This window comes from Zeus faber, assembly GCF_960531495.2.
Source record: "Zeus faber genome assembly, chromosome: 3".
NCBI lineage: Eukaryota > Metazoa > Chordata > Actinopteri > Zeiformes > Zeidae > Zeus > Zeus faber.
This window is the reverse complement of record NC_137190.1, coordinates 11,006,969-11,021,968: the sequence shown is the minus strand read 5'-3', so window position 1 is coordinate 11,021,968 and position 15,000 is coordinate 11,006,969. Positions and strand designations below refer to the sequence as shown.

Below are 15,000 nucleotides of genomic sequence, written 5' to 3'. Positions count from 1 at the left end.
GACATTATTATGTAACCAGCAAACAGGGTCTGAACCGCGACAGGAGTACTCCCCAGCACAACAACACAGGAACAGCACAGGATTGTTAGAGGAACCTATAGGCGCAGATCCACTGTATAGAGGATAATTGCATAATTGTATAGGCTTGGTCTGTAAGCGCGCGTGTGTGTGTGTGTTCATGGTTATGTGTATGTGGGCGTGTTCATAAAGATATTTTTTCTTCATAAAGGTCATTTTTTGCTCCTGAAAATATAACCTACCCCAAATAATAATATTCATGTGCATATCCAGTTGGATGCAATTTAATCGGCTCTGCTCTGTCGCAAATTCTTTGATGAATTATTTTGTGTTCTTTGCTGCTAATTACGAAAATAACAGTTTGACCAATATATTTTTATCAGGCTCTCTTATCCTGTGATAATTGCAGAAATCGAAATTCAGCTTTTACTTCATTTTCCTTTCCATAATTGGATTAAAAGTGTTGTTTTAACCTTAAACCTGTGCTTCTTTCCTTTGGTTCAACATTATCGAAATATGTGCTCCAGAAAGGCGAGCGGGCGAGTACAGTCTATAGATAAATGGGATATGGTGTATAATCTCGAAAATGTATCGTCTAAAATAAACAGAATAAAATATTTCCCCGATCTCCTTTAGATTTCGTGGGTGGGTGAGTGAGTTCATGGGGTAAGCTAAACTTGACAACTTGACAATGCCAGCACATGTTGCCTCGTATAGTCAGGAGGACTGTGTTTAGCTCCTTAAAGCCCTTCCTTCTTTAACCCAAACCATTCCCTTCCCCCAAGGTTCTACTGGGATCTGACCATGCTGCTGCTGATGGTGGGCAACCTCATCATCATCCCCGTGGGCATCACCTTCTTCAAGGACGAGCACACACCGCCCTGGATCGTCTTCAACGTGGTCTCGGACACTTTCTTCCTCATGGACCTGGTGCTCAACTTCAGGACGGGTATCGTCAAGGAGGACAACACCGAGATCATCCTGGACCCGCAGCAGATCAAGATCAAGTACCTGAGGAGCTGGTTTGTGGTGGACTTCATCTCCTCCATCCCGGTGGACTACATCTTCCTCATCGTGGAGACCCGCATCGACTCGGACTTCTACAAGACGGCGCGCGCCCTGCGCATCGTGCGCTTCACCAAGATCCTCAGCTTGCTGCGGCTCCTCCGCCTGTCCAGGCTCATCCGCTACATCCATCAGTGGGAAGAGGTAGGGGCGTGAGAGAGAGAGCGAGAGAGAGAGAGAGAGAGAGAGAGAGAGAGAGAGAGAGAGAGAGAGAGAGAGAGAGAGAGAGAGAGGGAGAAGACAACCTGAGAAACCGTTAACTGAATGTTGTGAGTTCATGTTTTAGTTGTGCATCATCCTGAGCCGTGCATGATGTTTGACCTTTCTGTGCTGGTGTAAGATGAATGGCATGCCATTGTATAGAGAGAGAGAGAGAGAGAGAGAGAGAGAGAGAGAGTGAGAGAGCATACCACAGAAAGCCTCCCACAACGATGACATTGATTGGCAATTGTGAGACTGTGCTGATGTGCTGATAAAGTCAAATAAATGGGACCTCTCTCCCCCTGTTCCCATCATGGGGAGGTACCGTAGCAGTGCTCATGTAGTCTTCACCTATCCTCCTCCCCCTGGAAACATGTGTGGAGGCTAGCTCTGATTATAGTCATGACCGAGACGTGGAGAGGCTCTCCTCTGTACCGATGAGCTGATGAAGCCGAGTTGTTGATTAGCATTTCTCTGTGTTTGCCTGTTGGGTTCTAGCAATGAGCCCCACCAAAAGCAAAGTGGATTTCCTGCAATGCAAGCATGATTATAATTGCAGAAACAACTGCAAGTGTTCCGGTAGCCCTCACCGGCTCTTCCCGCACAGTCCTAGAAGTGAGAAGAGCAATTCAAAGCATGAGACGTTTTGTGTGAAACGAATGAGTAGACACCCAACTGGAGGACTGTGCTTAAGACTAAAGACCCGTCCTCCACGTAAACATCTTTGCCGGTTCACGCAAGGTAACTTTGTCCCTTTGCAGACTCGATGGTCGAAGCATTTCTCGGGATATAGTTCCTGCACGTCACAGCGCGGGGCTTTTGCACCACCACACGAGGAGCATTAACGGATTTGAGGCCAGGGGCTCCTTATAATATAGATGTGGTGCCAGCACTCCTTCAGTTGCTAATAGCTTAGGTGCAAAAAAAAAACCTCGCCGGGCGCTAGCGCGAGGGATCAAAGCAACAATCTTTGAAGTGTTACTACTCCTTACCTGTGGGCAAACAAGCAAGCGTGGCTGACAGTTTGGTCATGTCTTAACAGCTCGCTTGCACAATCAATCTCTAATATACACCTACAGGTGTAATGCATGCAGGTATCAATGACACGGCTCATTTTACTACAAGTAATTCTTGCAACGCTGGGATGCTGCTTGTCTCAGAACAACATATTGTGAAAATTATGTTGAAAAGCAAGCACCAAATGCGTTCATAATATGCTTTTTTAGCACCTAGCACATGGCCATATAGAGGACCGAAAAGAGGTCCATATTTCCCTCCGGTTGGCTGAGGTGTTCCTGAGATTGTTGAAATAATATTTGTTATTATTTCTGATCAAAGTCTGGTTTTACTTTGATAGTCTAGTACTGGAAAAAAACAAACACGAAAAAACAAACAAAAGAAAAAAAACACACATTCCTTCTGTGAGTTACCCTGACCCCTTTTAGATCCAAAAAATAAAAGATATGAGAATTTGTTGTCATGGTAACCATTTTACATGACTCTTGGTGACCTCATTGATCCATCGATTGGGAAGCCATTCATAAAAGCATTCAAAAGGAAACCATTATTTAATTATGATTAAATACAAGACAAATGACTTTTTGATAGGATTGTGGATAATCTACAAACAATTTAGTAAATCAGACCCTCGGCTCTGCCCTGTCTGTCGTGGAGGGCCTTTGTTTCATGTCAACCGATATAAACTGGATTGTTCAGGGTCAGCGTGCCACAATAAATGATCTTTTCCGTGTGGAATTGTTCCCTAATTTTATATCGCGCACACAGTATTGTGATGAGAAGGCCGACTAATGACACCATTGATCCCTGGGAACGGCGAATTCTCCCGGTGTTTTCGAAATACCAAGCGGCTTGATGGGCGTGTTCGGCCGAATGCTCGACTCTGCGTGGACGATCGCGGCAGTTAGCCTTGAATGAATAGCAGCCTGATTGCTAATAAATCTGAAACACATCACTTGATCTGCCCGCGGGCATCCGGGGGGAAGGAGCTTTGCTTTTGAAATACTCGAGTCCGCCGGCAGACCGTCGAGGGAGAAAAGCTCCGGTGCACAAGTGCGGCAGCGCTTAATCACGCAGGGTCTCTGTGATGCCATTTCAGAGGGAGGAGAGGTTCAAATTAATCACTGGAGGAAAATCCCCCCCAGACAGCGCCGGCACTGACGCATGCCCACTGCTGCCCGAGCTGCAACCGAAAGGGAGCGATCGAGACACTCGGTGGGGCTCGGTCTTTATCTGAAAAGGGTTAGCGCGCTGACGACGGCCTCACACGGGTCGGTCTTTCGAACTCAGGTAAAGACAGGACGAGGAGAGGGGGGCGGGGGTACGGTTGGTGAGGAGGAGGAAAAAAAATTGGCAATAGAGCATAAAAAATGAAATGAATCAGGAAGGAAATGAAGATAATCCAAAGTGAGGCAGGAAGGATCAGCGGTAATAGTTTATTTACAAATAAAATATTCATGTCACAAAAAATATTCAAGGACACTTCAGGACACGGCGGCTCAGACTTCAGCACCTACAGCCAAAACAGGGGAGACAATACCAAAATTGCAGCAGTCATCGAGCCAGCTGCCATTTACAAGTTGCATGGTTGTGTGTGTGTGTGTGTGTGTGTGTGTGTGTGTGTGTGTGTGTGTGTGTGTGTGTGTGTGTGTGTTTGTGTGTATGTGTGTGTGTGAGCATCTGTGTGTTTGTGGAACATTTATCTGTGTGTGTGTGTCCGTGCATGCGAGCGCATGCGTGTGTGTGTGTGTGTGTGTGTGTGTGTGTGTGTGTGTGTGTGTGTGTGTGCGTGCGTGCGTGCGTGCGTGCGCATATGTGTCAGCCATGTTGATGAGTGCTGGTTAGGCAGGCAGAGTGAAAGGCCAGCTTTGCCTCAGTGCAGGAGCACTCCAGAGGCTACCCCGCAGAAATGTCATCTGTCATCGCAAAATAACTTGTCACCAAGAGCTCAACACCTGACTGACATTTTGACTTTTCCAATTGACAACAACACGTCCGTCCGCACCTTTTTCCCTCCATGCTGTACAGTTATTAAATTTGTTTGAATAGTTCTGCGTTTTTACTCACCTACAGTTATGATTCTGTAGTAGTCGCATATGCACACGACTTAGAGTCTGTATCTTAGAGATAAACGCAGATGGATGCGTGCCCTCGACCAAGGCCAGTGTAGAGGATGTCTAATTATTCACTCTTTTCCGAAGATGGAGAGATAGATCGTCTGTGATCTTTGGTGCCATGTGACATGCAGCGCTTACGGCTTCACACAATGCCACTGATTGTGCTATTTGCTTTGCCCAAAATGCATGAAAATTATTTGTCCGGAGCTGGAGGCCTGTGATGCCCTTACAATTAAAGCAGCACTATGTTGTTTTTGGTAATTGGTATTTGGGATTTGGCGCCCCTGCAGTTTCAGCACAAACTCCGGTGTCTGAAGATAATTAATTTTACCGGACAAATTTGAACGTCCATCGGTCCTGTTTCAATAACGCAAATTGTTACAAACGCAAATATAATGTACATCTAGGTTACCAGTGTTGGTACCAGATGTGCTTGGCCTGACAGATCGGCTCACACGGGCAAGTCAGAGGGCGAAGCAAACCTCGTGGCGCTGGCCGAGTCGCCGGTACCGGGCATCCGCGCCGTTGGGGAAGTGGAGCGGCTACGTTTTGTATGAGCATTATTATCGAACATTTTGACGGGCAAGTTTGTAATTTATATACATATTTATTTAATTTTTACCAGGAACCACGGCAATTACCAGATAACGGAAACCTTGAGCCAAACATCAAAGAAGTGCCGTAGTGCCATAAAGGGTAACACACTTTTCCCGCCGTTTTGTACCAAAACCCGGAAGTTACATAGCACAAGAACAGGCGTTCTGGAAGGTGGGTGGGAATGGAAGCGTTGCCGTTCTCCATATTACAAGTCAGTGAATCATTAAAATGATGTGTGTCTTTAAAGGGACACTCGACTGAAAAAGATTGGAAAAACACCTCCAATGAAAGAAACATTATATTTAAGAACGGATAAAAATAAACCTGAGACCAACTATTTACATTTGCAAACAGCAGCGGCTTCATTTTGAGGAGCCTTTTGAATCTCAAAGTCTAATGAATGTTTAAGTAAAGGGCACACGCTGACCCATCTGTGCCGGCGTGCAGACCTAGTGACATTCCTTTTATCCGTCTTGGTTATAATTTTACAGGCGCACATCCTCACACCCGCATGCACGTGCACGTACAGGAGGTGGACAAAATAACAGAAAAGCCTTGTTATGTATTATCATCGTGGGCCTGATAAGGAGCGGGGCCTCCGTTTCAGAATGGCTACCTGTCCTTCCTGGAATAATGAACCGCGTGTGGATGGATATTGCACCATTTTTCAACAAGAAAGGGCTGCGCGTCTTTTAGGGACGGCGCTCTTCGACGTGTTCAGATCGGGTGGTTGGGGATGGCGTTGAAACTCTCTCTTAAATTTGTTGAAGCAGCGCCTATCGGGACTCTACCATCCCTGAATTCAGGAAGATAATGATGGAACGGCGTCTGCGCCGTAGTGTTCACCTGGCTTTGAGAAACAACCTCGTAGTCCTTGGCTGTTCCACAACCATGCAGAGCAAATATTGAACCAAATACCAAATACCAGATACCATTAGGGGTTCCCCATGTGTAACAGTTGGCAACGGACATTATGGGTTTATGGCAGTGCTTCCTAACTGTTTTTCTTTCACGGCACACTTTTTCACAATTAAAAATGTCCTGCGGCACATCGCCGCGGTGAACCGTCAGTTCTCACTTTCAGCGTGAAACTTGATCTCGGCGCGATGAACACAGGGGTTGGTGTTCTGGACCGATGAATTGGTACAGCCTTGCAATTTTGATCTTACAACAAGGTCATTGATCACAAGACCACAAGAGATCATTTCCGTTATTCATTTGTCGCAATTAAGTGGAATTTCAAAAATGTCCACAATCTCTGACGAAGTGTTTTTCAGGTCGTGCGCTCCTTACACCAGGTCATCTGTCGTTGGATGGAAACCGTTTCCGAACGGCCGCCCCTATGGCCGTTCCAGCTTTGTGAATCAGACAACATGTCGTTTTCCTTGAGACTGGGTCACGAAGGAGCTGATTCAATTCTGTGGTCATTACTGGAGGCTGTAATTGAGGCATTCATCCACTGTCCTGTTAATTGTCTGTCTTTCCCAGCTTCGACCACTGAGCCTTTTTGCTGATGCAGTATGTCCACGTTTTACGTGTTCTGTGATGAATTCGGAGACTGTTCCCCTTGATAATTAAATAATTGTTTTTGAGACCAATGGCTCTTCGGAGCTGTCAGATGAATACTTTGAAAACGTACGTTTCAATGTGTGAATTGTCCGACCCCTTAAGAAAAAACAACAAATGACCTACAGAATCAATGAAACAAATGACCGACAAATTTTGTTTGGAGAAATCATAACGGCCTGCAGACCGTTTCTTCCATGACAGCATTTCAGAACAACTGCAAGGCACGGGGACGGGGGCGGCATTTCTGTTTTGGGGCCCCCCTAATTGGGAGGGCCCTTGGGCGCTCACTCCATGCAATGAATGGTTCATTCGTTCTTACTTCACCTTCTGTCAAGGGTTATGGGGGGGAATGGTTGAAAGCCGAAGGTTAATCATGTTGGTTTTTAGGCACAAGGTCAACAAAGTGTCTTTCAGCAAAGGCCTTAACCTCAGAAAACCCATTATTCCTGTATATTTTAGTTTTACTCAGGGGATCCACCCACACACACACACGCACTCATAGAAACACACACACATACACACACACACACACACACACACACACACACACACACACACACACACACACACAGACACACACACACACACACACACACACACACACACACACGCACCCACACACACACGCACGCACGCACACGCACACATACACACACACACACAGTGTGAATGTGTACAACTATTTGCAGAACTGAAATTTGATTTGTCATTATAAACAATATTATATTTTACCCCCAATTTCGGTTCCAACAATCTCACTGGGCTTCCCAGTGACAGTGGGTGCTGCTGTGGTGTCTCCCCTGTCCCCATCTTGTCAACCCGGGCCTCCCCTTGTTCTCACATTTCATTGGGATAAAAATAAGACCTTGGCCGGATATCCTCCTCATTGGAGCTGCCTCCTGTTGACGAAACAGTGACTTGGATGAGATTAGTCAGCCTGTTATTAAATCAGATCCGAAGTGATGCGCTAATGACTAAGCTCTAAGGATTCCTTCTTATCATGCCTGATGCCTGCAGCATCACCGTGCTGTCTCGTCCAACTAGCTAATGTGGGCATCAGTAGCCAATGCATTCTAGAGAGAAACTCTCTGAAAACCCCCAAAAATTAAGAAAAAGGTGAATGTAGTGTGTATGTGTTTAAGAATGCATGTGTAAGAGTGCAACGGGTGACAAAAGTAAAGCGTTTTCAGGCAGGAGTGATATTGCCCTACCATTTGTGCTATTTTTTCAATCATTGGGAGATGATGGAATGATCAGAATCTTTAAAATGTATACAGTATATATATACAGTACATATATAGCACAGCGCCAGACAATCTCTATTAGTATTGGGAACCTATAATATTAAAGGAAACTTTGGTATTTGACTTCCGATATCATTATTTTCCCTTAAGATTGATGGCAGATGGCTTTACTACTCAGCTCTCTCTGCACAATAAGGGCAAAAGCAGTCTGATGCCTCAGAACGTCCGCCCGCCCATCTGCTCTAATAGGCCGCCTAGTACTCCTTTGAGGCGGCGGAGGTTGTTTTCGGTCTTTCATTTCCAGGCAGTAAATTTGCACAAAATATATAAATAGGCTAAATCAAATAATCAGTCCTCCACTCACTGACCCAATACCTTAGCCAAGGACTGCGCGTTCAGAGATAAGAAAGGCTGGAAGAATAGCTTTAATGGGGTATTATTGAGTGCACAATGAGGCTTGCCAGTAACTGTGACAGGTCGCCGGCAGTCTGAATGTGCCTTGTGTGATATGAAAACCCGCTGTGAGTTCCGACGAAAAAAAAAAAAAAAAAAGAGAGAGAAATCACATAGTATTGTGTAATCCTGCATAAACCCATTGGCATGTCTCTGTAAGAAGCTGAGAAAGAGTGGGGTGTGTTTGTGATCCAAGCCCTACAGGCCTGTTTAGACAGATGATTGAAGGGTGTTCCCTGTGGTCCACTCTAAACCTTACTTCTCATTCTCCACTTGTGCTCCGTCCACTGTGGCGGCGCGCAGGAGCAGAACACTCGGCTCAGGTCCTTTACAGTAGGGAAGCAAACCCCCGGACCCGCAATCTGCCGTCGTGCAGCACTGTTTTTTTTGAAACGCGAGCGGAACCAAATGGTTTATGAACTTAAATTGGATTATTATTGCCGTCGAAAAAAACAAGAAGGCTCATGATATAACACTTACCACAATAGACGACGTAAAGCCAGCTCTCATTTCTACCAGATTTACATTGAAATATATTTGTACCTAGTATATACAGTATAGTCTGCATTCATATTGCGCATGTGTACGTGTGCATCCACTGGGCATCTATGAAATAATATCTTTAATTTGTTATCAATGGGTAGCTGAATCAGTGATGCATTGATTTCAGTTTCTGCTGATTGCATTCACAACAACAATGCATGAAAACAATTTAATCTTTTTCCTTAATGCTGTATAAAAGCATCCTTATAGCAAATACATAATCACACAATCAAACATTTTCACCAAATGACAAAACACAAAGAATCAACTCGGTTCCCAGCGAAACCAGGTTTCATCGCGTGTGTTGAGGTGAAGTCGGCAAATTGGTATTGGTATTGGCAAAAAATAAATAAAACAAACAAAAAAAACCCCACAAGCGAAGAATAGTTTTTTTTTAGTTTTTCTTTTTTTTCTTCCCAGGGTGATCTGCCGATTTCTTATGTCAAACATTCATCATCATTAACGGTATGGGCAGCTAATGCCAGATGCCGGGGTCTGGGCAGAGGAACATATGCGTCCACTCTCTCACCTGCAGCACAATCTCCTCGCTCCATCTGTTTGTGATAAGTCAGCAGCTGCACAAAACCACTCCCTTCCTGTCTGGCCGCCATGGCTTCCTGCGCTATTCTACCAGCAGAATCGTTGCCCGTGTTTAGCTCGTTTCTATAAATAATTTGTGTCTGGAACTAATTGTTTCTACAAAGTAGTTTGTGTTTTCAAGGTGATCAGTTGAATGGCTTCCCCGGCTCCATGCGATGACTTCCCCCTCTTGGAAAGTTTTTCAAAAGATTATTATTGTAATAATCATCATGCTTGATTTTATTTCTATTTGTAATTGGACTATAAATTGCGGTATTAGCAAGAAGCAACAGTAGCATCTCGATTCCCAATCCATCTGTTTTTAATTAAACATGTACCTTTAAAGTGGTAATCCGTAAGATTATTCGGTTAAAAAATTCCATATTTTGTACTTTATTTTAGCTGGCACTTTGTAAGAAACGGCCATTCAATGTATTTAGATTACGCATGTGCTCCTCTATGTCCTCTACATGTCTCTCGCCAGTAGCCAGTGTCAGAGCCAGGGTTGCCAGATTGGGTTGCCATAGGAAGCACCGCGTGTATCGGGAACATTTCAGCCATTCACTCTCGTTTTACGGCGTTGGGCTGGTTTTTCGGTGGATTGGGCGGCTTTTAGACTGTGGCTGGTCTGGAAACGGTCAATCCGATCTCGTGGCACCACTCAGAGCGCTTACTTTGAGGAAGCGGACTCCTAAATTGCAGCCCATGGATTAGCGAAATAACAGAGCCGCTGTGACTTACTTGATGTGACCCCGTGTGTTTGATGGATGTAAAAAGGTAACGGACGCCTCCTCGTGAGGGTAGCACGAGCGGCGCTGAGCCCCGCGGACGCTGTGGGGTTGTGTCTCCGTGCCCTCATCAATCAAAGTTCTCTTGTTTACTCTGATGGTAATGCGGCCAGACTCATTGTCTGTCCCCATCAATTAGATGAAGGAGGCCGGTAATCCATCATCCCTAATGTAAAACGTCATACTCTCAAATGGTGTTTGCCCTCGCGTGTGGAGGTTGCCTGTTTGCGATTTTGGCTTTGTGTAACACCTACGAGTGCACGTCTGTCTGCGTTGTGTGTGTGTGTGTGTGCGTGCGTGCGTGGGTGCGTGGGTGCATGCATGCATGCGTGCGTGTGTACACATGCTCAGGTGCACAGGTATATTATTTTTTGCTGCTTGAAATAGAGTTGTGGTGCCGCTACTACCATGTTAAGCGGGTTTCTGGGGAGGAAGAGAGAGAGAGAGGGACAACTGGAGAATTGGAGAGAAACCGTGGGGTCTCGTTCTTTTGCATCAAAACGATGATCCCATAATTACCCCACGAGCCATCCGCTCTTCTCTCGTTTAATGCGGAAAATGGGAAACTCCACTGTTGCTCGGCAGATTTTCATTTCAAATGAGCGTGAACTGCGGAGGTCGATAAGGGAATCACCTTTCTCTGCAGAGTACAGTAGCATACTTTAAAGCTTCTGGAATCCAAACTGGAGATTTTCATGGCATTACCCCCGACCAGCCCTTTTGGCTCCCCACCCTGCACAGCAATAAAGGTTCAGGGGCTTGTGTCAGCACACACACTGTGGAGCTGGAGCAGGTGGAGAACATCCCCTTTTAGATAGATGGTAACGGACAGAAAATGTTATCCTATTATTATTTTGTTCAAAGAAATCTCATATTTCATACTGTTTTAGTTGGCACTTTGAAATGAACTGTATTTGTGTGTATTTGTATGCGCTCCTCTACTGTATATGCCCATTCCATTGTTGGTGGCGGGGTCCGCCTTTCACGCTTAGAACCAAAAAAATAAACCAGCGCAGCTAATTCTGGTTTGAGACATCTTAAGGAAATAATTCCCTATCTTTGTGCCTTGGTTTAGGAAAGTTTGGACAGACAAGTAGCCGATTTAGTAAAAAAGAAAATCCTGTACAGATTTAAAATGCTCATGCTCATGAAATAGAATGCTTGACTGCTGTATCAAAATGTAAGAAGCTGTCTTATTGAGAGTTTCAGCTTGAAATTTCATTCAGTTTCTTTCTGCAAACAGCCGGAGGGCCGTTGGAATATTTGTATGCTATTAACATGAAAAATTTAGTGTAAAAATGCAAATTTATTCAAATTTTTAATTGAGGCACCGTGGCACCGTGTTTATTTATTTCACAAACCCTAATGTGCTATTAATTGTATTTTTTGAATGTATGTTTTAATATTTTGCTCTCCTTCTGTTCTGCTCCACCACATTTTTGTACAAATACACCCATATATTGTGGCCAATCAATTATGTATTTATTATTCAGCAACAGTTATTTTCACACATTTTTACGTTATATAATGCCATTTCAATTCTGATTGGAAAACCAACATCAGACCAGAGCATTCGTCAACAGATACCATCGTTTACATGAGAAATTGTACGACTGGCTTTGAAGGAAAAATGGCTTGCCAAAAACAAACCAATGTCGGAAAAAAAAGGCGGATTCGAAAATTTAATGTTGATTCTCTTCGGCAGATGAGAAGGGACTCAAGGCTACTGTACACCCCTGAACAAGTATCTGGAGACGCAAGAGGGGAATTGAAGAGAGGAAGACAGTTGGTGTTAGGGAGACTTATTGTGAGAGATAAGAGAGAGAAAAAGAGAGAGAGCGTGGGGGGGGCTGGGGGAGGAGTGCGAGCCGTATCAGATGGCTGGGGGAGCCCGGCTCTGTTCCCCGCCCGAGTGCATCGTCCCGGACAAACCTCTGGCTTCGTGTTAGTCTGATGACAAACTGATGTGATGGGATGGTGCAGCAGCTCCCACACTGTCCAGGACAAACACTGCACTGGTCCCTGACGTCCTCTTCTTGCACACACACACACGCACACACATACACGCACACACACACACACACACACACACACACACGTGCGCGCACGCACGTTTTGACGTCAGCACAGACGCCCAAAAAATGTAACGCACGTTTGCACGCGTTCACATGGAAACAACAAACGGACAGATGAACAGGCCGAGGGCTTTCAAAGTCACTTAAGTTCAGTTCAGTTAAGTTCTGGACCATGACGTTCCCCGCGGACTGTCGGTGAGACACTGATTAAGTGCTTCACCCTCTCCACCCTCCACCTCTGCCACCTCCTCCTCCTTTTATTCTTATCCTCCTCCCTCACTCGCTCAGGAATAGTTTGGAGATGGGAAACTGTATCCCCCTCAGTCATAAGCCCTTAAACAGCGCTGAGTGGATTTTAATAAGGAGACGGCCAGTTAACAGTGCACACCGTGGCCTACAATAGGATTATGGGTCTCGGAATGGTTGAGGCCATTAAAGTCTGCACCAACCCAGCCATGCTGTAGTGCCTCACGAGTGTATTTATTATTAGGATTAACTAACCAAGCTTGTACACGCTCACCGCAGGAGCATGGCCACCTTCATCCTTGTACCATTAATGCAGTTGGCTAAGTGGCTGATAAGGAGTGATTCAGTGGCAGAGGAGGGCAAAGCTCTGGTCCCAGGCTGCCGGCCCCCCGGGACCACTCTGGGAAAAAAAAGCTGCCCTGCAATCACTGGCCCTGCTCCGTTTTATGTGTCACGCTGCGGCGTTTAAGATAATAGTTCGGATTTCCAACTTGATCGAGTTTATCTCTGATTTAGGCTCACTGCTCATGTAGTACACAGGTGGGGTTCATTTTCCACAAACTTTTCTGCAAACTGGGCACGCCCAGTTTGCAGAAAAGGCTGGACCGCTGCAGGACCGCTGCAGGACCGCTGCAGGACCGCTGCAGGACCGCTGCAGGACCGCTGCAGGACCGCTGCAGGACCGCTCCATCCGCCAGTCAGGAGTTCAATGCAAGTAAAGGGGGACAAATCCACGACCTGCACTCAATGAAAATATCACTCCACATTTAAGGCAAAGCCAATATAATGCATGATTGGACTTTGCAAATTCCAGGAGTTATTTGAAAAAAATTACATTTGGTTTTATTGATAGATATGCTGTTGGCCAGCACTATTTTTAATGCTGTGCCACTGTGTTGTTGCACTGAGGACAGATTGTGGATTTGTCCCCCACAAGTTGCATTAAACCCCTGATGGGAGTATGAAACTGTGTGTTGAGTATCGAAAAAAAGTGCTGTGGACTGCTGTGAGGCCACAGGTACTACAGTACATTAGTAGTGAGTGAGTCCTGTTTTCTAAATCCAGTGCTTGACCTGAGCTTTACTGGTAAAAAAAAACAAAAAAAAAAAACAAAAAAAAAACAAGACCAATAGGTCCTTCCGTCGGGTTGTTTATCGCACCCCACGGCGGAGGAGTTTCAATTACATTTCCCTAACCCATCGCCCTGTTTTCTCAATCTGCCGCCTTGCAGATCTTCCACATGACCTATGACCTGGCCAGTGCCATGGTGAGGATAGTCAACCTGATCGGAATGATGCTGCTGCTGTGCCACTGGGACGGCTGCCTGCAGTTCCTGGTGCCCATGCTGCAGGACTTTCCCGCCGATTGCTGGGTGTCGAAAAACAAGATGGTGGTAAGTGTTACCCCCACACATGTTACCGCCACACCCCCGTCCACGCCAAGTGTTCTCCTTTGAATCAGACCCTGGCCCTGTCTTAGCCTGACCTTCAGTCAATGTTATTTGTACCCCAGGCGTTATATAGTAGGTAAGATTGCCTTGCGTATCCGTGCGTTCCATGCCTCAAGTTAACTATTTTCTTTCCCCTCTGATTCATACCCATACATTTATTCATTCAATTTTCTGATCGCTTATTTCGATCATTTACATCGTCCACTCTAGCTTTTTCTCTACTGTGAATGAAGAGAAACGTTGAGGCTATGAATTAAGTAATCTGCCGATTTTTATATATGCATTTTATATAGATATTTATATAAATAGTGTATATATACACAATTTATTCTTCTACCATTTTCAGATTATAAAAGGATTAATAGGACTTTTGTCTGATAATCTGTCCTTATTTTTTATCAGTGATAGCATTTAAGACTTAAACCATTTAAATCTCAACCATCAGCCCTCTATTCGTAACAATGTTAGTCTCATTTACACATTCGTTCTTTCACAGTCTGTCTTTTGCTTTTGAAATAACTTAATTTTCAGCACACAAGGTGACACACAAGGTGATTCCATAGGACAGACATTCAGCTTCCACTAATAATCGTTATGGGGGGGGGGGGGGGGGCCTGAGCTCTCGTTCCGCCGCAAACGCTCTTCACGTGACCTCCACATACGTGCAGTGAACAGGTCTCACTTACAGCACCAGCGACCCCATTGCAGCCACGTGGTAAGGCCCTGAAGAGGACACGCCACTCGGTTTAAAACCCCGCGTGAGCGGCGTCGCACCCTCTCGTTGGCATCGGAACGGGGGTGGTTCTGTTTCCCTCAGTAAACACTGTCTAATTAGTTCCATTGCTTAGAAGAATGAGCCTCAGTGTGATACAGAAACAAATATATATTTCTGAATTAGTTAAAGCCCCACGGGCAGAACTTCCCACTGACGGACAGCTCCTTGTGTCCGTTGGTGTTTTTCTATTGCCAGGTGGGGGAATAAAAGAAGCTGTTTTTTTTTTATTATTATTACTAGGCGGAGCTAGGGCTGGTATGGCT

General features: G+C 45.2%; 1 protein-coding gene across 1 annotated transcript in view; it reads left to right on the top strand.

Moving 5' to 3' along the window:
- Window positions 1-15,000, top strand: part of hcn4 (hyperpolarization activated cyclic nucleotide-gated potassium channel 4) — a gene marked incomplete at both ends in the record, with an annotated part of 75,250 nt that overhangs the window by 22,061 nt on the left and 38,189 nt on the right. Inside the window, 2 exons of the mRNA XM_079998035.1 lie at window positions 804-1,227; window positions 13,744-13,905. Coding sequence (XP_079854161.1) covers window positions 804-1,227; window positions 13,744-13,905 — 586 coding nt within the window. The remainder of the gene's footprint in view (window positions 1-803; window positions 1,228-13,743; window positions 13,906-15,000) is intronic.